Here is a 24,426-nt window from a genome sequence, read left to right as displayed (position 1 = left end):
GGCTGTAGGAAGGGTGAGCCTGAAGAGGGGGAAAGTGGAGGAATCAAAAGCCTGTGGGGAAATGGGCAAAGAAGATGGGAAGTAGAGGAAGGGACTGGCCAATGAAAAAAAGGTAATAAAGTAATGCTCATATGGTACTAAAGAAAGAGGATTCCGAGTGCTGTTGGCAGGAAAAGGAGAGGCACAGGAACTGAGAAAAGAATTTGAAGAGGAAGAATGAAATTAAGGAAAGAAGGGACTAAGAACAATGGATTGAACTCTTTTCAGTGTCAGTGTTTACGTTTAGTTTAGTTTAGCTGTTCCTCAATTGTTTTAAATGTTGTGAGCTACCCTGAGCAACTAGGAAATGGCTGGATATAAATTGAATGAATGAATGAAAATTTCATACTTGTCTGAGGGACAAGAGTGGCAGGAATGCAGTAAACAGGTAAGCCATTGGATGTTCAAAGATCATGGGGCAGATCTAAGATGACAAAGAGTTCCTAGCAAACCTTGGGAGAACTGCTGGGTCTTTACAATTAACATAGATTTACCTTACAGGTAAGGGATGTGCCAATTGGGGCTTCTTGTGTTCTCACTATAGACGTTTTCTAGCAACCAAAAGAGGAAACAGTGACTGAGGTGGTCTAAATTTCACACATTGGTTTGAAAACCAGATAATACTTTGGCATCAGACCAGGATCTAAGATTTAAAAAAAGCTGTTTTGCCTCACACATGTGACTTGTAGTAACTCACTTGGATTTTTCGCTTTCGAACAGCAGAGCCATCCGAAACTGCACTCCATTTCAAAGGCACTTTGACAGGGTTGATATTTAAGAAAAACAAGTCAAAAGCACCCTTGAGCTCACTGGACTAGATGTATCGTTCTTTGCATTCTTGCCTAACTGTTTGCCCAAGAAAAATATATATTGGTATAAAGCATGTAAGAACTGGAAGATATGCACATGTTCAGCACAGTCAGGAACAGAGAGGGAAACAAACCAGTGGCTGATGGTTTTCTCAGTGAGAGCGTGTGTATTCCTGATTTTAGCAATGTTTCTATTATTTTTAAAAAATAATGAGTAGTATTCAACTAACTCATCCTACAAGTACAAGGATTTCCCCCCTCCTCCCCATGTGCCTGCCCAAATCTGTTCCAGAGGGTTGGGGGAACCCCTATAACAGATTTAGGGGCATGCAGGGAAATGAAAGGGAGGGAAGTTCCATTGTGGAACTACTTACTTAGAGTTGGAAAAGGTTCAGAAGAGGGCAACCAGAATGATCAAGGGGATGGAGCGACTCCCTTACGAGGAAAGGTTGCAGCATTTGGGGCTTTTTAGTTTAGAGAAAAGGCGGGTCAGAGGAGACATGATAGAAGTGTATAAAATTATGCATGGCATTGAGAAAGTGGATAGAGAAAAGTTCTTCTCCCTCTCTCATAATACTAGAACTCGTGGACATTCAAAGAAGCTGAATGTTGGAAGATTCAGGACAGACAAAAGGAAGTACTTCTTTAGTCAGCGCATAGTTAAACTATGGAATTTGCTCCCACAAGATGCAGTAATGGCCACCAGCTTGGATGGCTTTAAAAGAAGATTAGACAAATTCATGGAGGACAGGGCAATCAATGGCTACTAGCCATGATGGCTGTGCTCTGCCACCCTAGTCAGAGGCAGCATGCTTCTGAAAACCAGTTGCCGGAAGCCTCAGGAGGGGAGAGTGTTCTTGCACTCGGGTCCTGCTTGCGGGCTTCCCCCAGGCACCTGGTTGGCCACTGTGAGAACAGGATACTGGACTAGATGGGCCACTGGCCTGATCCAGCAGGCTCTTCTTATGTTCTTATGTTCTTATGTTCTTACTCAGTGCTACATTGAATACAATCCAGTGTGTCCTTGTCTGGCACATAAGGTTTAACACAAGGTGCATGGAACATGTGTTATTGAACACAAGTTGCATGGAAAATCAGTGGAGGAGTGTGGTGCATTTCTGTATGTTCTGTGCACAGCAACATATTATATCCATGTTAAAATTCCTGTCACTGGCATTCCTATCAGTCCAAAAGTGTCAGGTATTATGAACAGGTTTTGGCCTCATCACAGGAGGATCCCCATGTGTACGTTTCACTTTTTTACAAAGGAATAAATTGATTCCATTCATTTATATGGGAGAAAATCAAGGTGTTCTTAGAATACCAGGGTAGTACAGCCAGTTCTACCCCTGGCAACTCCAGTTTTGGTGGTGAAAGGCAGCTATAGCCCCTCTCAGATGTATTCCAGATTGCAGGCTAGCCCTATTCTAGCTGGGTTCCATTTCTTAGTCATACTAGAGTGTCATGCCAGAATATAGCCTGATAGGTGCCTAGTAACCAGGTTTTTGTTTTACACAGATAGATGGAGAAAATTAGTGCTCCCATTGTAGATATGCATCTTAAAGTAAATAAACAGAGGAGTGCTGGTTCTCCTTTGATAATTAATCCGTATATGAAAGGACTTCCAAAAATGTGCTGGTTAGCCCACACATTTATAGATACATGTACATAAGGCCTGCTCCATGGTGACAAGAGGCCTGGTCAGTCAAGTGTCTCATTCTGTTAATGGAGCCCTAAGCGTTGTAGAGCCGTCTTCAGAGTAACATCAACCACACATTTGCCAGAAGTGTTGCTGATGCATATATTGGTGTCTAGGGGATGGAGCTTGCAGGCATGTTCTCAGAAGTCCTTTCACTATGTTGGGTACTCACAGATACCAACTTCATATAGTTCAGCTTATCATACCATTTTTAATTTGATTACTGTTTTTGTAGCTGCCCTCTTCAATTAAATACAGCTTTTGTAAGTTTAGCTCATGAAACAAAAATAATCAGTATGTAATTTCAATATCATTCATTCTGTGGCATTTTAAAAACTGAAATGGCCTTTATTTTTTTAAAGGTGCCAGTGGTATATAAAGGCAAAAATGAAGTCTGAAGAAAAACGAAGAGCTCATTTGCAAAATGGACATTGTAAGCAAAGCTATCTGCGATGTTTCATATATCAGTGAAGAATAAGTACAATATTTTTATGTATTTTCACCCCTTATATCTAGCTGATAGAAACAGAAGCAGACTGATGGCATCTCAGGGCTTATCTTTTAAATATAGATACTTTTACTCAAACTAATGTGTTGCTTTAATGTATACTTAACAGTTTCACATAAACAGGAGCACTCCATTGTTGAGGGAAATGCCATGATTTCCACAATACCTTTTCTTAATGTTGAAGTTTCACTTAGCGATTGAGAAGAATCAATTCAGTTCTCATTTAAATGTGAAAAAATGGAAATGGACTGCCTTCAAGTCGATCCCGACTTATGGCTACCCTATGAATAATGATTTCATGGTAAGCGGTATTCAGAGGGGGGTTACCATTGCCTCCCTCTGAGGCTTGTCCTCCCCAGCTTGCCACAGCTGCACAAGCCAGCCCCTTCCTTGGCCGCAACTGCCAACTGGGGGGCAACTGGGCTCCTTGGGACTATGCAGCTTGCCCACAGCTGCACAGGTGGCAGGGCACATAACCAATGAGCCACTCACTGTGGGGGTGTTCTTTAGCTAGCCCTTTACATCCAGGAGACATGAGCAGGGATTTGAACTCACAGATTCTGGACACCCAGCTAGGCTCTCCTACCCACTATGCTATACCAGGTGTACATTTAAAGGCGAACCTACTTAATTCATGAACTGAAATACAGCTATTTGCATTGCAGTTCTCCAGCCAAGGAATGTATACAGAACCACACATACTAAAGTGTGCATAAAAATGATATATTAGTAAAAATAACATATAAAAATGCTTTATATTAGCAAAAAGTGCTTTGCAAAATTGTTTATATTAGGCAAAATTGCATATAAAATGTGTGTAAGAAGAAATTTGCACTAAAACGTTGATGATTTTCATGAGGACTTTTAAAAAATGCAAACTGATAGGAAAATATGGAGAACTAAACTTAAGACTGAAAAAAATGAGAAGCATTGACAGATTTGTCCATCTCTAGTTTCACCCCTGTTCAAAAGTGTCTCTATGTCTAAAATGTGGAATAAATGTCAGATCTTCCACATATGAAACAAAACCAAAGTGTACCACAGAACTTATGTCTTTCATTATCATTATTACTTTTAAATCTGCATTTATTGCAAAGAGCTTGTTTGGTGGGGTGGGGGGAAGAGTTCCTGACACCTTTTTGCACTTCAAAATAAATGCATTTCAGCAGTATTGAAAATGTTTTTCTGAATTTCCACCTGCTTCTTATTATGTGATTTTCTCTGAAATGTCTAACTTCTGCCTGCTGGGGATTATATTACACCTGTTTGCTAAAAAAAAAATAGCATTTATCCCTTTACTTGCAACTACATTCTCATTTCTAGCATTTCCATAGTGTAGTTATTTCCATCAAGGAAATGAGTCACAGAGCAGACAAGAATTTCAAATTTAATGCCAGTTCTTCCACACATTTAAAACATCCAATATTGATGTAATCTGTACTGAAAATTCAACATATGAGTCTGTTTATCATTCTGCTTAATAACAAACTTGATGGCTTCTCGCCAACCAATTGAAGAGTGAGATGAGACTGCTCAGAGGCAAGGTACAAGTATACCTAGGAGAGTCCCCAGGTAAGAAGAAAAGTGTTACTTTAAGAAGAAAACCTGAGGTGATAGGGGAAAAAGCCCTCCTATAAATACAGAACATTAACAGTCTTTAATAGTCCTGATAGTGAGGAAATCAAGGTTACTGAAGCATCATCTTTTTACTATTTGTACTGTTTGTTTTAGTAGTTTAAAATTATAAACTGCCTTGAGTGCCTTGGCAAAAAGATGGGATATAAATGCAATAGATAAAAAATTGCTCAGAAACGGAGAGAAGAGACAGAAATAGCTTGGTGATCTGCTCACCATCCAGTTCCTGTTGATTCAAGCTTAAGTGGCTTTTCCCCTCCAAACTGTCACGACAGTTAAACCATCTTGCCAATCTGCCATTATACAGCCACCTTGAAGAAGAAAGAGAAAATAGAAAAACCTATCAAATAACCTGATTGACGAGAACAGCACAAAAAGAGCAGGTGATGGCATATATTTAGCTATCAATTAGGCTGTGAAAAGTATGGAAGGCAACTACTGCAAATACAACTTTTGAAGTACTATGCTTTTATTGTGCATCACTTCAAACACTTTTTAAGTGGATAGGCAATTCATACAGACAATAAAAAACTCATAATAAAAAATAAGAGAAGAAATTGGCCCCTAAGGGACCAGTTTTTCCCTCCCTTAACAAGGAAGAAAAAGAACTTAGACAGATTGGGAGGCCTTCTGATCTAGGGTTATAGACTGTGAAGGGAGGTTTAGGACATTCCAAAACCACACTCTTTGTTTTATAGCACTCTATTGCTAAAATTCACAACTGATAATACATCACAGGGAGGAGAGACTTAAAGGCTTACACCTTCATTCCATAAAGCTGCACTGTTCAGCTGAAGGTACTCATGCAGTCTCCCTGGCACCACCACTTCCCTTTCCCCTCCAGTTTCTTCAAGGGAGAATGGAATCCGAGCTCCCACCCACAGTTTCTTCTGGGAGGACAGTAGCAGATAGCGTGGTGGAGCAGAGGCACTTCCCTGACCCCCTGGCAGGTGAGCCACTGCTCCTTCCGGGGGGGGCAACAGATGAGGCAGTAGGGAGGGCAGCATGGGGCAAAATGCACTGGCAGGAATACCAGATTGGCTCTGCTGGTGTGCATGCACTGCACTGAGTTTCCCACTTTTTTGTCCTGGTAAGTAGCAGCAGCAACTCACTTGCCAGGAGAACAAGTAAGCATTATAATTGTGTTCATCTAGGTACTTGCTAACACAAAGTACTACTTTTCTCTGCAAGTACTGTTGTCACAGAATATTTGAGTTAGTCCCTTTTTAGAAGAAGGTTCCGTTAGTTGGACTTAACAATTAGTAAATGTGCTTAGAATTATATATGATGGCTACATCTAGAAATAAATTTCCTATTATAATTATGGTGCTGGCATTTCTTAATAGTACTATTTAATTTATTTTATTTTTCCAATGTATGTGTTGTCTGAATTTCTATTTAATACAAAAAGAATCTTTCTGATTTTGCAGTACGATTCCCAGGAACCAAAACATACATTGATCCAGACACATATGAAGACCCGTCACTTGCTGTTCATGAATTTGCTAAGGAGATAGATCCATCACGAATTCGTATTGAGAGAGTTATCGGGGCAGGTAAAAATTATCCACACTTATTTTGCAAATATGACTAATAAATATGCTTTCAATACAGAGAAACTGATCATCCCGTCAAGACCTGTATGGGAACCTAATGCTTATATAAAAAGGGAATGTAGTTTTCTAATAGGCCAAAGTACTCCAAAGTATCACTTGAAACTTTACATATGTTGATAGCCACATGGATTGCTTGATAGGTTGCCCTCATTAGAGAAGAAAATAGATTCTGATCCAGAACCTTTCCATACTTGAATAGCTTCTACTGCTGACTATGGCTGATAGAAGTCAAAGGATATTTATTTATTTGCTTCTTGGCTTGCTGTATTTGTATAAGCTGACCAGTATCGTATGTTCTTTGGACAACTCATAAAAAATAAACATGGGTCATTCTTCCATCATCAGTAAGAGTTGCCGTGTTGGTTTATGCAGAATTGGACCACCAGATCACTTCCTCTGGTGTGTTTTTTTTACTAAGTGTGATTGTATGTGTGAGCACACTTACATGTATCACTCCGTGTGTATGCCAGGTGTTGTTAGCAAGACTCCTCTGTAGACACGTGTTTCACATTCACACATTCTACCAGCCTTGTGAATTAGGATCTTTAGACATTGGTAATAGTGCAGATTTACCCAGTAACTTATATTCATACAGATCTTAAACATGGGGATATTTATTGAGTATATACACAGAGAATCAAAATATACACATTTAACACTTCAATAGCTCAGTATCTATTGACATCAGCGGGGATTAGCTCAGTAACAATATACGTGAGGGAATTACCTAAAAAAAGCTAATCATAACTAAACTCACATACACTCTCAAAATACACACACAGACGACGGAGCAAGCACACAAGGCATAAGAGGATATGGGGGGGAACTGAAGTCAGCACAACTGAGGAAGACACACTAGCCTACTCTTTCTCTCTGGGCTCACTTTGCAGACTAGGCCTCAGCCATGCACAGACAGGCAAGGAGGACCAGAATATGGTTTCTGAAACACAGTCACACACATCAAAGACAGACAGAGGGAGCAGATGTAGAGGCTACAATTTGTAGGAAAAGGATCTCCAGAAGACAGGATAGAGAAGAAGATATACCTTTCCCAGCCCTGATGGGCAATCTAGAAAAAAAACTTGAGCATGTTGAGACTCGGGTTGTGCAGGGAAACAGCAAATGCAGGAGGCAGGTCCTGAAATGGCTTCTTGGATCTCTGCTTTAGTTAGCCAAGGTTCAGACCAAAGCAGGAAAAGTAGTGGAGCCCTGAAAAGGGCTTTTGAAACAGCTTCAGCAAGCAAGGACCTCTGTTTCAGCAGGCAGGGGTCCAGAGATAATGAGGGAAAAGCAGGGGAGAGTCAGATGCCTGGGTTCTGGCTGGCAAAGTGATTCAGAAAGAAACATGGTTAGAACCCTAAATGCAACAATACAGTGCCTAGTACATAGGAACAAAGAGAACTATTACATTAGTTATTATATAGAAATAGAAGAGGACAACAAAAAGGGTAGAAGAAGAGCCCTATTCCAAATGATTAGAGTAATTAAAGGGAAATTTAAACCAAGAGTAGGGATGTTGAATAATCAACAGGGGAACACACTGACTGACCGAGATGAAATAAAAGGAAGATGGAAGCAGGGCTGGCTCCAGGTTTCTTGGGGCCCCTGGGCATAGGGTGTCAGAGGGTCCCTTGGCCCCACCCCTTAAACCACACCCTTCTACCTTGGCTCCTCCCCTTTAAACTTAAAACCTAGTTAAACCAAAATAAAGAGAACCAGTGTGGCATAGTGGTTAGAGTGTTGGACTATGAGTGTTGGGTTCAAATCCCCACACAGCCATGAAGCACACTTCGGCCAGTCACTGCCTCTCAGCCTCAGAGGAAGGCAATGGTAAACCCCCGCTGAATACCGCTTACCATGAAAACCCTATTCATAGGGTCGCCATAAGTCGGGATCGACTTGAAGGCAGTCCATTTCCATTTTCCAAAGTAAAACAAAATTTTAGTTATGATATGACAACACCTTATTGTCAAAGAAAACAAAAAGTTTAGTATCTCATTAGGTGCCTTTTAAATACCTCTAAGTTATACTGTTGACAAAAATTAGAGGTATAACTTACAGTGCAATCCAATACATGTCTACTCAGAAGTAAATTCCATTGGATTCAATAGGACCTACTCCCAGGTAAGTGTGTATTGGATTGCAGCCTTAATCTGCAATCCTGTGCACACTTACCTGCCACCCTGGGCTCATTTGGGAGAAAGTGTGTGATATAATAATAATAATAATAATAATATTTAATTTGTTTGTCGCCTATCTGGCAATTAGCCACTCTAGGCGACGTACATTAAAAAAGATAAAATACAATAATTTCAGATGCAATCACATTAAAACAATAGATAGAAATACTGGACAGTCATCAATACATATAAAAGCAATTAAATTAACAACATACGATAGATGACAGACTCATGACGATTTACCCATCCCAAGGACCTCAAAGGCTTGTTGGAATAGCCACGTCTTCAGGGCCTTGCGGAATACATCTAGGGAAGGGGCATGTCGAAGATCACATGGAAGGGAGTTCCAGAGAGTGGGGGCCACCACAGAAAAGGCCTTCTCCCTAGTACCCACCAACCTAGCTGTTTTGGTTGGCAGGATTGAGAGAAGGCCTTGTGTGGCTGATCTAGTTGGGTGGCATAATTGGTGGCGGTGGAGGCGCTCTTTCAGGTAAGCTGGGCCGAAACCATACAGGGTTTTAAAGGTTAAAACCAACACCTTGAATCGGGCCCGGAAAACAACCGGCAGCCAGTGTAGATCAGATAATACTGGCGTGATGTGGTCCCGTCGGCGGCTGTAGAAAGTATTATTAAAGCTAGATTAACTAAGCACATAGAAGAACAAGCCTTGCTGAAGCAGAGCCAGCATGGCTTCTGCAAGGGAAAGTCCTGTCTCAGTAACCTATTAGAATTCTTTGAGAGTGTCAACAAGCATATAGATAGAGGTGATCCAGTGGACATAGTGTACTTAGACTTTCAAAAAGCGTTTGACAAGGTACCTCACCAAAGGCTTCTGAGGAAGCTTAGCAGTCATGGAATAAGAGGAGAGGTCCTCTTGTGGATAAGAAATTGGTTAAGAAGCAGAAAGCAGAGAGTAGGAATAAACGGACAGTTCTCCCAATGGAGGGCTGTAGAAAGTGGAGTCCCTCAAGGATCAGTATTGGGACCTGTACTTTTCAACTTGTTCATTAATGACCTAGAATTAGGAGTGAGCAGTGAAGTGGCCAAGTTTGCTGATGACACTAAATTGTTCAGGGTTGTTAAAACAAAAAGGGATTGCGAAGAGCTCCAAAAAGACCTCTCCAAACTGAGTGAATGGGCAGAAAAATGGCAAATGCAATTCAATATAAACAAGTGTAAAATTATGCATATTGGAGCAAAAAATCTTAATTTCACATATACGCTCATGGGGTCTGAACTGGCGGTGACCGACCAGGAGAGAGACCTCGGGGTTGTAGTGGACAGCATGATGAAAATGTCGACCCAGTGTGTGGCAGCTGTGAAAAAGGCAAATTCCATGCTAGTGATAATTAGGAAAGGTATTGAAAATAAAACAGCCGATATCATAATGCCGTTGTATAAATCTATGGTGCGGCCGCATTTGGAATACTGTGTACAGTTCTGGTCGCCTCATCTCAAAAAGGATATTATAGAGTTGGAAAAGGTTCAGAAGAGGGCAACCAGAATGATCAAGGGGATGGAGCGACTCCCTTACGAGGAAAGGTTGCAGCATTTGGGGCTTTTTAGTTTAGAGAAAAGGCAGGTCAGAGGAGACATGATAGAAGTGTATAAAATTATGCATGGCATTGAGAAAGTGGATAGAGAAAAGTTCTTCTCCCTCTCTCATAATACTAGAACTCGTGGACATTCAAAGAAGCTGAATGTTGGGAGATTCAGGACAGACAAAAGGAAGTACTTCTTTACTCAGCGCATAGTTAAACTATGGAATTTGCTCCCACAAGATGCAGTAATGGCCACCAGCTTGGATGGCTTTAAAAGAAGATTAGACAAATTCATGGAGGATAGGGCTATCAATGGCTACTAGCCTTGATGGCTGTGCTCTGCCACCCTAGTCAGAGGCAGCATGCTTCTGAAAACCAGTTGCCGGAAGCCTCAGGAGGGGAGAGTGTTCTTGCACTCGGGTCCTGCTTGCGGGCTTCCCCCAGGCACCTGGTTGGCCACTGTGAGAACAGGATGCTGGACTAGATGGGCCACTGGCCTGATCCAGCAGGCTCTTCTTATGTTCTTATGTTCTTAAGCGTGCCGCCGCATTCTGTATAAGTTGTAATTTCCGGGTCATTTTCAAGGGTAACCCCACGTAGAGCGCATTACAGTAGTCCAATCAAGAGGTGACCAGGGCATGCACCACGAGCGGGAGCTGTTGAACAGGTAGGTATGGTTGCAGCCTACGTATAAGGTGTAATTGATACCAAGCTGCCCGGCTCACAGCCGAAATCTGAGCCTCCATGGACAGCTTGGAATCAAGAACAACCCCGAGGCTGCGGACCTGGTCCTGTAGGGGCAACTTCACCCCACCAAACACCAGGTCAACATCTCCTAACCCTCCCTTGTCTCCCATACCTCGGTCTTATCAGGGTTCAACTTCAGCCTGTTATAAACTGAATAAATAAATAAAAAATAGACTGATTGGGACTTACATCCAAGTAGACAAAGGATTGCACTGACAAAGATAGAACTTGAGACATAACTTAGATGTAAACAGAAAATGTGCATAACTTAAACAACCATCATAAATTTTACCTCTTCCGCTGCAATTTTCAGAAAATTAGCATGCAACTAAAACACGTTCCACCCAGTTTTTTCAGTAGTGCTTGCCTCCAGACCATGAGAAAAGCACATGTACTGGGCGAGCAAGGGGGAGGCAACCAAAGGACTTCTGCCAGATCAGAGACAGGCAGGACAAGAGAGGACTTGGTAGCATCCACCTACCAACAGCAACTCCAAGGAACAGTACAAGAAAATAACACCACCGCATGCAAATACAGAACTCCTGAAGTTCATCTGCACACTACCTACACCTGCTTCAGGAAGAAACCAGCGCAAGAAGCCAGCCCCATTTCAAAACTCTCTTCACCATGTAATAAAGCAACAACACAGATACTAATTTTAGAAAGGGAGTGAGAGAGAGGAAGAAACAGCTGCCAATCCTTTAACTGGGGCTGCAGTCCTATGCACATTTGCCTGGGAGAGGGGAAGCCCTATGAAACTCAGGCATATGATGGCACTAAGGACTGTAATTCTGTGTGTGTTTGCTTCCTCCCCCTCTAGCCCGTCCCAAGTAAAAAACCCTCCACCTCTTAAGGGGGGGTAGGGTAGAGAAGCATCACCAGCCTGATCCTCTCTTGAACCTTGATCCAGGCACGCGTTGAAAGCAAGCACAACAGTTTCAAAAAGGGCACATGGCTAGGCTTGCCCTTGCAGCGAAGGACTTTAGAAAAAAGCCATTAAAAGTTTGCAAGGTGGTATGCCAAATATATATGAACAGGGGCAGTGCTTTATACTGAACTTCAGTGAATATTCAGTGCTACTGAATTTGTGATGAACTTTTAATAAAAAGGGGGAGAGAAAATATGACTTAAAATACTTGCTTTGCAAGAGGGTCCCTTGCCTCACTGTGCTTTTGCTGGCAGCTGCTATTATTTATTTATTTATTTATTAAATTTATTAGTCGCCACTCTGGGTGACGTACAAAATAAAAACATACAAATACATTAAAACATTAAAAATCTCAACAATAATAATAAAACCTAACCCACCCCAAAAGCCTTTCCATTCCAGCAACTTGTTGTTGTTGTGTACTGCCTTCAAGTCGATTCCGACTTATGGCAACCCTATGAATAGGGTTTTCATGGTAAGCGGTATTCAGAGGGGTTTTACCCATTGCCTTCCTCTGAGGCTGAGAGGCAGTGACTGGCCCAAGGTCACCCAATGAGCTTCATGGCTGTGTGGGGAATCGAACCCTGGTCTTCCAGGTCATAGTCCAGCACCTTAACCACTACACCACACTGGCTCTGATTCCAGCAACTGGAGTGCCCCAAAAGGTCTTCCTTGCTCCCTTTGAGTTCGCTCGAGAGCCAGAAGTGTATGCATGGCTCTCCTTCTGGCTCGATACGGTGATCTTTCTCTCTTGGAGGAGGAGAAGACCCCGCATGCAAAGAAGGGGGAAGCATCCCAGCCAACTCTGAAGGGAAAGACTGAGGCTTTGAGGGGAAAGAAGATAGAGGTGGCAGCAGCAGCAGCAGCAAAAGGAGAAATGCAACTAATTATAGAGCTCCAAAACGGCTTCTTTGTGCCTTTGCAACTGCTCCTCTCTCTGCAGCACAACACAGCCGGCAGTGTATGTGTGTCTCTCCTCCTGGCTTGCTGTGGTGATCCTTCCCTCTTGGAGGAGGAGGAGAAGACCAGGCATGTGCAGAAGGAGGAAGCTTCCAAGCCGGCTCTAAGGAGAAAGATCAAAATCGAGGCTTTGAGGGGAAATATTAAGGTGGCGGCAGCAAAAGGAGAAGAAGCGCTGGGGTAGCAGGGATGGGTTGAGGCTGTTGAAGGGGCCCTGTGAGGCTCCTGGGCCCTCAGCCAGTGCCCAACCTGGCTACCCTTTAGAACCGGCCCTGTATGGAAGCAATACACTGAAGAACTCTATAAAAGAGATGCAAGGATGACAGATTCATTCATGGAGGAACTGTATGATGAAGAATCAGAAATTATAGAATGTGAGGTGAAAGTTGCTCTTAAAATACTTGGAAGAAACAAATCACCAGGAACAGATGGCATACCAATAGAGTTGCTACAAGCTACTGGGACTGAATCTGTCCAAATATTGACAAAAAGTTGTAAACAAATATAGAAAACGAAAGAATGGCCCAAAGACTGGAAGCGTTCAATATACATCCCAGTTCCAAAGAAAGGGGATCCCAGGGAATGCAGTAATTATCAAACTATTGCCTTAATATCCCATGCAAGTAAAGTAATGCTCAAGATTCTACAACAAAGGTGCTTGCTATATACGGAGCAAGAAATGACAGACATCCAAGCTGGATTTAGAAAGGGAAGAGGCACCAGAGCTCATATCGCAAACATACGTTGGATAATGCAACGGAGCAAGAAATTTCAGAAGAAAATCACCCTGTGCTTTATAGATTACAGCGAAATTTTGGATTGTGTAGATTATGAAAAACTATGGCATGCTTTAAAAGAAATGGGGGTGCCGCAGCATCTAATTGCCCTGATGTGCATCCTATACTCTGCACAAGAGGCTACTGTAAGGACAGAATATGCAGAAACCGATTACTTCCAATCGGAAAGGGTGTGAGACAGGGGTGTATTTTATCACCCTATTTGTTTAATCTATATGCAGAACCGGAGTTTTGAAAAGTTACTTTTTTGAACTACATCTCCCATCAGTCCAATCCAGTGGCCATGCTGGCTGGGGCTGATGATAGTTTAAAAAAGTAACTTTTCCAAGCTCTGTGCAGAACATATCATACAGAAAGCAGGATTGGACCAAGATGAAGGAGGTGTGAAAATTGGAGAGAGAAATATCAATAATTTAAGATATACAGATGATACCATACTACTAGCAGAAACTAGTAATGATTTGAAACGAATGCTGATGAAAGTTAAAGACGAAAGCACAAAAGCAGGACTACAGGTGAACATCAAGAAGACTAAAGTAATGACAACAGAAGATTATGTAACTTTAAAGTTGACGAGGACATTGAACTTGTCAAGGATTATCAATATCTTGGCACAGGCATTAACCAAAATGGAGACAATAGTCAAGAAATCAGAAGAAGGCTAGGACTGGGGAGGGCAGCTATGAGAGAACTAGAAAAAGGTTTTCAAATGCAAAGATGTATCACTGAACACTAAAGCCAGGATCATTCAGACTATGATATTCCCTATCTCTATGTATGGATGTGAAAGTTGGACGGTGAAAAAAGCGGATAAGAGGAAAATCAACTCATTTGAAATGTGGTGTTGGAGGAGAGCTTTGCACATACCATGGACTGCGAAAAAGGCCAATAATTGGGTGTTAGAACAGATTAAACCAGAACTATCACTAGAAGCTAAAATGATGAAACTGAGGTTATCATACTTTGGACACATAATGAGAAGACATGATTCACCAGAAAAGACAATAATGCTGGGGAAAACAGAAGGGAGTAGAAGAAGAGGAAGACCAAACAAGAGATGGATTGATTCCATAAAGGAAGCCACAGACCTTAACTTACAAGATCTGAACAGGGTGATTCATGACAGATGCTATTGGAGGTCACTGATTCATAGGGTCGTATAAGTCGTAATCGACTTGAAGGCAGATAACAACAACAAAGTGATTCAGCAGGCGATTTAGAGTGATATTTAGCAGGGTGGGTCATCAAGACCCAGAGCCCAGAACGGTGATTCGGCAGGTGATTTCATAGCAGAACTGGGCAAACAGAACCCAGAATGGCCCAAAGAGTCCAGGTTTTGTACCTTTCTGGACAAAAGCCTCAAAGGAGAATGCAGAATTGATTGGATCAGGCAAGTATCCTTTCTTAATTTCCATAGCTATGATGAGTCGCATGGTCAGGGTAATGGGCTTCTCTTTTTAGCTAGGTTGATAAGATTTGAACAATGGGCTCCTCTCTTGAGTGCCAAACTTTTACAATTACTTTGGGACTGCATTGATTGGGTTGCCAAAGGTCATGTCCTGTGCATATGACTGGCAACATCCTCTCAGTTGAAATGAGAGACTTAACTCTTTCAGCTACTTTTTCCATCAGGTCTCAAGCAGCATCTTTGTAAAATGAACCAAACTGAAGCTATTTTAAAAATCATATAGGTCATATTGGGGTAGAGTGAAGTTATAGGCTCATAGCCAGCCTACCAACAGTGTCATATCTGGAACAATCTCTAGCTTATTTTTTCCAAGAGAAATTTCACAGAATATTGAAATATTTTTTATGTATAAGATTTATATTTCACTTTTTTGTCCTAAAAAGGAACTAAATGCCACCTTATTCTTATTAGAATAGAAATTAGTAATTGATTTGGAATAGAATTAATTCAAAAAAAATATTTTATATCCATGTTTTATGGCCTGTTAGTAAGCAGCATATAAATACTGGTACACAAAATAGAAATGTTCTTCTTTAAACAAAAATCTTACTGGCTGTTATTAATACAAGCTGAGACCCATGAAGTATCATAATTTGGGGGGGAATGTGACTTCTCCCATAAATATGAGAATAATATTTCTAGTTCTCTAAAAGGTTCTGTGGTGATCCATCCTTACCCATATTCCCTCTCCTTCTTTCTGACTGCCAGGGTAGTCATGGCTTATATACCTATAAGTAAAACTAATCATTTCTAATTGTGGGTGGTATAGGTACTATGGATTGTCATTACAGTACATATGTTAATTTGTTTAACAATGCCAGGATGTCTGTGTTATCAACACAACTGTTTTTCTGTGTGAGCGGCCATTCTTAATAATGTAATTATTACCATCTGTATTTTTCTATATTTCATTTCCCTCTGACCTCACTTTTTATCATTGCTCCACCCACAACTGTGTGTTTTTGTTGGTGTGTGTATGTGTATTTGTGTGTGTGTATTCAACTAAGTAGACTTCATGCATCTGATGAAGTGAAGTGTAGTCTAAAAAAGCTTATATCATAATTTGCTTGTTAGTCTTTAACGTGCCATGTCTCTTTGTTCTTTTTATGTAAAAGTAATTCATCAATAATAGCATAAATTGATCCATTCTTCCTCAACAAACTTTTAAAGCAATTAATATATTCATCCCTCAAAAACAGAGTGTTATTTTTTTTTAAAAAAAGGAAGCAGGTTTTAAAATAAGTTTTAAACCACTTGTCTGATTCATATAAAGTGTACATAGCTTCCCACTTCTCTCTCTCTCTCTCTCTCTCTCTCTCTCCAAGAAGAGATAAGGCACAATGAGAACTACACTGCTTATTGTATTTTTATTCAATCAATTTATAGGCCATTTAGTATAAAAAAAATTCTAAGCAGTTTACAGTACAAACCATAAAATCACAACACTTGAAAACAAATACAACAAAAATACACAGTGTTGTTAAAATTCCAGAATTAAAATACTAAAACAAAATACTGAGCACTGCAATCTAAAATTAAGTCAGGAATGCCTAGAATTTCAAAAGGCGTATAAAACATGTCACAGTTCATGCTTCTGAGATTGAGCAAGGGAAGATGTTCCAGAGGTTCAGTGCTACCGCAGAAAAGGCCAGCTTCTCCACTGCTCTAGGTTAGTTAATAATTCATTTCAGCCAAATGGAAGAGAACTGCCTTTAGAATCATTTTATAGAAAATGCATATACCAAAACAATGAAGCTTAATAAAGTGTGCCATCAAAAGCAATACAGAAGGAATGCAGGAGTCATTCAAATCTGAAAAATATATTCAAGTGGTACTGGGGGCTGAGATTCATGCTCAAGAAGAAGAGGATAAAAATGGTCCTGATTAACCTCAGAATAATAAATTGTTATTTTCCCTTCTCCATTTTGTAGTTGCATCTATGTATGCACACATCAGAGTCTTTGTATTGGGGTTTGGAATGTGGGAGATATGTATAAAATACTGTATGTAGTTTTATTTGCTTTTTTCCCCTGTGAATAAGTATGAAAATCTTGCAGCACATCCCTTGTTCTAATCAGTAAGTTCTCAGGACAGAAATGTTTTCATCAAACATTGACACTGAAATTTTGTTCTGGTACTATCAGATCTAGTTGATAATACCTGGCATGGCAAATTTCTGTGCAAAATTGTCTCTAGGACACCAAGGTTCTCCTAAGCAATTAGTCCTGGAACTTGGACATGGATCTAGAATCCAATGAAAACATCAGCTGATACAGAATGAGACTGTTCAAGTCCTTGTTGAAGCTAGATGATTGGATCATATTATACCAATCTTGTACCAGTTGCACTGGTTGCCAGTGCATTTCCTTTTTTAAAACTTTTGTTTTAATGCAAATTTGTTAAAAGAAAAAAGGGGAGAGAAAAAGGGGAAAAACAAAAAGAAAACAACTACTGACAGCTCACAATAACAATACAGTAATCATGAGAACATCCATCTCAGTTTACACATACAGATCAATATATGCCATCTAAATGTCCAAATATGTATCCAAGCCAATTTGGTGCTTATAAAAAGTATGTTCAAATGTAGTAAAGGCATTAAGGTCTTGAGAGCATTGCATAATAGATGGTGGGTATTTATCCTTCCAGGCTCTAAGTCTCTTAGCAATCACAAAGGCTCATAAAATCCATTTTGTTGTCCTGTCATTAATCCCCATACAGCAGGAATATAATTTTAAAGTACATGAGCATCCATAAATATCAAGGATTTCTCCAGTACAAAGCTGATGTGGACAACAAGTTCAAACCAAAAAGAAAATAACACTGGACATTCACACATCATATGCCTCAGCAAGGTATTTACAGCATTATTTTTTGTTTGTTTATTTGTTTTTAATTAAAATATTTATATACCGCTCAATTATTTGCCATACATAAAATAAACAATAGAACAACAAAATCATCATAAAACCACACATTACCTTAAAAAGATTTATTGTTATGTTTTTATAGGGTGTTTTATTTGTTTTGTTTTAAGTTGTGTAAGTTGCTTGGGGACCTTCAGGTATCAAGCAACTAATAAATCTAAATAATAATAATAATAATAATGCCTGCTGGAACAAGAAAGTCAACAGTCTAGCTGCAGGATTTTCACACCAGCTGGAGTTTCTGGATCATGTGCAAGGGTTACCAGTGCATAAATCACCACAGCCAGTCTACTCTGTCCAAGAATGGCTATAGTTGGTGCACCACCTGTAGTTGGTAAAGACACTCCTAACCACCAAAGCTTCAGCAGCACCCCCAACTGCGCACCTGTTCTTTCAGAGGGAGATTAACCTGAATGTTCAAATGGGCAATCTCCTGTACACTGGAACCACCCACCCACAGTGCCTCTGTCTTTCCAGGGTTCAAGCTCAGTTTATTAGCTCTCATCCATTCCACAACTGCATCAGACAATATTCTGGACCATAGCCTCTCCCAACACATTAGATGTTATGGGAAAATAGAGCTGCATATCATCAGGGGGTATTTGTGACTGGGTGGTAGTTATTATAATCAGTAGGTTCCAGGGTAGGCTTCTTCAAGAGTAGGTGCACTACTGCTTGTTTAAGGGCAGCAGGCACCACTCTGTCATGTAGAGACATGTTGACCACACCCCGGATCCAATCAGTTCCCCCCCCCGGTTTTCACCAGCCAGGCTGGACAATGGGTCAGGAGAGCAAGAAGCTTGTCTCATCATTGCAAGAGCCCTGTCCACTTCATCAGGGCACATAAACTGAAACTGAGCCCATAAAATATGGAAAGGTGCTGCATTGGACTGGTCTTGCAAAAATTGCTCCATCTAAGGCACTACTAAGGAGCTGAGCGACTTTATCCTCAAAGTGCCGAGTAAACTGCTCACAGTATGCTACTGAGTGCTCCAGGGGGCCAGCCAACACTTCTGGTATGGTTAGCCTTCCACCCAAATAATTCTGTGGGGTGGCATGTTGAGGATGTGCTACTGGCAGCAAAGTAATTATTTTCTGCCTTCACCACCACTTGGTAGGCAGAATTGTGTAACCTAACAAGTGTTCATCAGCTTTGGAGTGGGTTTTCTTTTATCTGCATTTCAGTTGTCTCCCAGCTGCTACACTGACCGCAACTCCTCAGTAAACCAAGTTGCAGTATGGACCCTGCAGCATCAGATGGTACCCTTGGAAGTGATCTTGTCAACAGCCCTCCTTACCTCTCCATCCGACAAAACCACGGCCTCAACAGGGTTGGCTCTATCCACTGAGACATTCCCCAGAGCATTCAGGAATCTATCAGGTTCTATTCATCTCTGGAGGTGAACCGTCCAAATTGGTTCCCCACCCCTGTGAAATAGGGCTGCTGCCTTAAGTCCAAACTTCACCAGGAAGTGGTCTGATCATGAGAACAGGGTTACAGTCACCACCCCCTATATCCAAACCACCCCTCTGTCCACTAGGGGCAAATATTAAATCTGGGGTATGAGGCCCCAAGATGGCCCTGAAGCAGCCTTAGCATGGATGTTGAAGTCACCCAGGACCACAGTCCTAGGTTTTTCCAACACAACACCGGAAACAGCCTCAGTCAGCCCAGTCAGGGAGGCTGTTGGGCAGCAGAGTGGATGGTAAACCAACAGCATCCAGAGCCTGTCTCCATGGCCCCATGTCGAATGGAGGCCCTCTAGACCAGTTCCTAAGTGGAGAGGTTTACTGGTGGGAGAGAATGAGCTTCTATTAACTATGGCAACATCTCCCGCCCCAACCCTCTAATCTGAGTTGGTGTTGCACCAAGTACCCAGGCAGGCAAAGCTGTGTCACGTCAGAGCCACCCAGGTCTTAGTTATGCACACCAGATCACCCTGTTTATCCATGATAAAATCTTGAATCAACACAGTATTATTATGAATAGACCTTACGTTCAGTAATAACAATGCCAGACTACTGGGTACAGTGGATGAACCTCTATGATACCAAGGATGTGAAGAGGGCCAGAGGGAGGACAGGACACAAACATCTGTAAACCCTCCTCCAGCCATCCCTCCTGCTACCCCAATCACCAGCATACCTGATATCCACAGACCCTCTTCATCCTGTCTCTCTCCCAGCATTCCCTACAACAACACACATCCACTCCAGGCTCCCACAGTAATCCCAACACAGCAATAATAACAGTACAGATACTGATAATGATATCAGTTTGCTCAAGCAACCATCCAGCTCTCATCTGGGAAACAAAAACAAATCTCTCACTCGGTACCAAAACCACAGTATTGGGCCAGTCTCACACCCTAACTAGTCTTGGAACTGCTAACAGACAAGTATGGGCAAAAAACAATATGGACATTCACTCCTTTCCACCATACCATTCATTTTCCCTGAAACACAAACAAACTGGGTAGCATCCTTGTTACACCCCTGAAGTGACAGCCCCAAAAGGTCAACCCCTGGTGGTGGCCCACCATAGCTGTTCTTATAAAGGACTAGCCAGGCCCTCCCACATAGCTGTTGGATCTGCCTTCTCAAGCTATAGATGTAAAAAATCAGTGACTCAGGAGCAAGGAGCAAAAAAGAAAAAGAAAAAACCCAACTGCCCAGCTATCCTGCAGCAGCTATAATCTAACTGGTAAGGACTTACAGAACCACAAGGGCAGTAGAAGACAAGCAAAATATAAAAGCCTCTCCCCTCAGTGTTCCTTACCAGGATATGACAGCATCTTCCTTCACCTCCAGAATCTATGTGAATTAGACAGTGCTTTCCTACAGAGAAGTTATGGAGTCCAGTATATTCAAAATATCCATTTTTGCTGAATGAAACTCAATTAAACATTCCATATAGATCCTAAAGCAATTTTCCAATGTTTAAGTTGTATAGCACATTCTAACTGCCTGTTCCATTCTTCTCTAAGTTCCTGAACTTCTACTTTACAGTATTCTAATGAAAATTTGAAAATGATAGTTATGGGGTTTGCTTTCTGTGAAGATCCAATTATTCCTTTGAACAATTTAGGAGATGCTGAAGCATTCAAAGAAGATGGCCCATAAATAGACAGCAACAACTGCTGTAATAGAAAATACTGTAATGGGTTATGGGTTAATAATAGAAAGCACTCGCTGGTAGATGATCTCTAAACGATACTATAGGAAATGGCAAAATCCTCCATCTGTTCCTGTCAGCTGATCTAATTTATAAATCCCACAATCTTGCCTCTCTGTCTTCAAATCTAGGTTACCCCATCAAGTTAATTTAGCATGAGCATATGTATAAAATTGTAACTGATGAGACAGTGTATGCCAAGTCCCTCTAGTAGTTGAAATTTAAGGTGGGAGAGGTTCTCAACAGATGCTATTGGAGGTCACTGATTCATAGGGTTGCCGACAGATGCTATTGGAGGTCACTGATTCATAGGGTCGCCATAAGTCATGATCGACCTGAAGGCACATAACAACAACAAAGACCTCAACACCATCCATCCAATTTGGGGTGTTAAGGAACCATTTCTAAAATGACCTATGCTGGGGTATTCATAGAAAAAGAGACTTGCAAATTATTTGTGTGTGCTAAAGATATGGCTTATGGTATAGGCTAATGTCTGGAAAATTAATCCTCCTTCCAATATAGCCAACTGCATTCTTTTATTTATAAGCATTTCCAGACCCAATTCAAAGTGCTGCTTTTGATCTTTACAAGTCCTAAATAGCTTGGATCCAGGTTATTTGAAGGAGTGTCTGTACACATATAAAACTTCCTGTGTTTTAAGGCTACACATGTGAAGGCCCAGAAAAAAAACAGAAAAATTGGGGGGGGGGACTGCTTTTTTCCATTTTTTTCTGAAGCCTTTTTTGTTTTTTTCCTCAAATAATCGGAAAAATTGAAAAAAATGAAGAAAAAAGGGATTATGGAATGTTTTGTTTTAGCATGATGAATAAAATGTTTCATTGAATCTTGGTTCCCGCTTTTTTTCTCAGTTCTTTTTATGGGAATGGATGCATTATGTCTGCTTCACACTGTGGAGGACTAGCGGAGACATACTTTTCTTTGTTATTAATGTTGATGGTTTCTTCTGGTTTTTTTCTTAATGTTTTTTTGCCTGCTCCTCATAAACTGGCAAAATGAAAGAGGTTACTTACTGTTCAGGTGTTCCTTACAGTTCAGGATCTTGTAGATCCATTTGTTACAATTTTTTTTAAAATAAATTAAAAAGTAAATTCAATTTGTAATAATTGTTTGAAGAAAATGTACTTTTAATATACCAAATCTGATAATCTTATGCCAAACCAACCTGTACATAATTACATTTGATGTTCCTGAAGTAATGACGTGACTTTCAATCTGTAAAAAGTGCTAATATTGCATTTTTCAATTTTTTCAAAAAGTTCCATTTTTTCTGGAAAAAAAGGTTTTTTCCATGGCTTCAAAATTTCTGGAAATTTTACATCTCTATTTAAGGCTCATGTTTTTAAGACTACTTATATGCCTGTCTTTAAGATCAGTTAGACCGGTGGGCACTAGGGCACCTACCCTGTAAAATTCCCTTCTGAAAAATATAAAGCTGACTCCCATCAGTTCAGCTTTTTAAGAAATTTAAAACTGGCTTTTAGTTGAAGATTTTATTTTATATGCTTTTGGAGTTTTTATAGCATTAAAAATATATTATGCTTTGTTTAATTTATTTATTTATTTATTTATTTATTTATTTATTTATTTATTATTTGATTTATATCCCGCCCTTCCTCCCAGCAGGAGCCCAGGGCTGCAAACGGAAATGCTAAAAACACTTTAAAACATCATAAAAAGACCTTAAAATACATTAAAACAAAACATCATTAAAATCATTTTTTTAAAAAGCTTTAAAAACATCTTTTTTAAAAAACAGGGTTAAAAACATATTATTAAAGAAAACATATTAAAAGCAATTCTAACACAGACGCAGACTGGGATAAGTCTCAACATAAAAGGCTTGTTGAAAGAGGATATGATATTTATGATATTTGGCTTTTCATTTTGTATTATGTTTTTACATTACACCACTCTGATATCTTTTTGATGAAGGGCAGTATAGAAATATTTAAAATAAATAATCCAGAACAGAAGCAGGGCCATCTATATGGTGTGTGATTTTCCTCCAACTGTTCCACAATTTTTGCAATATGAAATAATTTACAACACAAATGGGTGGGAGAACCCTGTAAAATCCATGGTGATCATAGCACCTCTTGATATGTGCTTGTACCTTTGACTGTTTTATTGGACAAAGCTATTTCATGCAATAAACAAAAACTGGAAAATAGACAAATTCATCATTTCTTTGTATTTGTTAAATAATGCATATTTTGCTAAATAATTCACATTTCTTATCTGATACCTTATGATAATAACAAATTACATTTTGCACTCTAATACACACAAATATGGACTACAAAAATATCATGTAGATGAATTATCAATCAAAGACATATAATGTTTCTTTTAACAAACAGGAAGAGGGTTCCGTATCAAATACATTTTTTTAAAAAAATGTGAGGATAGGATAACTGGAAAACTTTAAAGTGCTTACTGAATTGCCAAAACTACATAAAATATACCGTATATTCTGGCGTATAAGACGACTGGGCGTATAAGACGACCCCCAACTTTTGAGAAGATTTTCCTGGGTTAAAAAGTCATCTTATACGCCGGAATAACAGCCCCCCAACCACAGCCACAACTCTTCAACCCGCTTGCCCCCATAGCAACCCGCCCCCAGCCGCAAGAAAGACCCTGATCCCCGTTTAAAAAGCCAGCGTCCCTCTCCCCTTTCTTCCCTGCGTGGCCAGCGCCCCCTCGCCCCATAGCCCGCACCGACCTTTGCCCACCAAGAAGTGGATGTCGCTGAGCACCTCGTTCTTGAAGAGGAAGGCGAAGCGCTCCTGCACCGTCGGCTTCGTCGCCTGCCAGTTGTAGGCCGGCTGCCGCGGTGACAGCAGACCGGAGGCGGCGGCGGAGGGCACCGAGGAGGAGGCCGCAGGGGCAGCTGTCGGCAGCGGGTTCCCACCTCCGCCGCCTCCCGCTGCTGCTGCTGCCGCCGCCGCCCGGTGGTTGTGCATCAGCGGAGGCGCCGGCGTGGCCTGCAGCAGCGAGAGCAGCGAAAGCGGCCCGCCATTGGCCGCCCAAGGAGGAGCAGCCACCGCCGCCGCGGCCCCGTCGCTCGCCTGAGCAGCCGCGGGCGGAGGAGCAGCAGCAGCGGTGGGAGGCGGCGCAGGCGAGGCCGCCACGGAGGAGAAGGACGCGGGGAGGCTGCTGCTGCTGCTGCTCCCCACCCCGGCCACCATTTTGCAGCAGAGGAGGCCGCGCAGGGGATGGCGGGGACGGAGGAGCAATGGGGATTCCCCTCAGGGGAGGGGACGCCGGGCCAGGCTGCAAGCAGGAGAAATACTATATTCCGGCGTATAAGACGACACCCAGCGTATAAGACGACCCCCAACTTTTGTGAAGATTTTCCTGGGTTAAAAAG

The 24,426-nt window shown here is 41.2% G+C and overlaps 1 protein-coding gene across 1 annotated transcript in view; it reads left to right on the top strand.

Moving 5' to 3' along the window:
* EPHA6 (EPH receptor A6) overlaps nt 1-24,426 on the top strand; it is a 786,690-nt gene that overhangs the window by 545,694 nt on the left and 216,570 nt on the right. The window contains exons 9-10 of the mRNA XM_061628042.1: nt 2,910-2,980; nt 6,121-6,246. Of these exons, the coding sequence (XP_061484026.1) occupies nt 2,910-2,980; nt 6,121-6,246 (197 nt within the window). The remainder of the gene's footprint in view (nt 1-2,909; nt 2,981-6,120; nt 6,247-24,426) is intronic.

The sequence above is a fragment of the Rhineura floridana genome, chromosome 5 (genome assembly GCF_030035675.1).
Source record: "Rhineura floridana isolate rRhiFlo1 chromosome 5, rRhiFlo1.hap2, whole genome shotgun sequence".
Classification (NCBI taxonomy): domain Eukaryota; kingdom Metazoa; phylum Chordata; class Lepidosauria; order Squamata; family Rhineuridae; genus Rhineura; species Rhineura floridana.
Note: the sequence above shows the minus strand (reverse complement) of the source record. Positions and strands in the feature narration are given on the sequence as shown.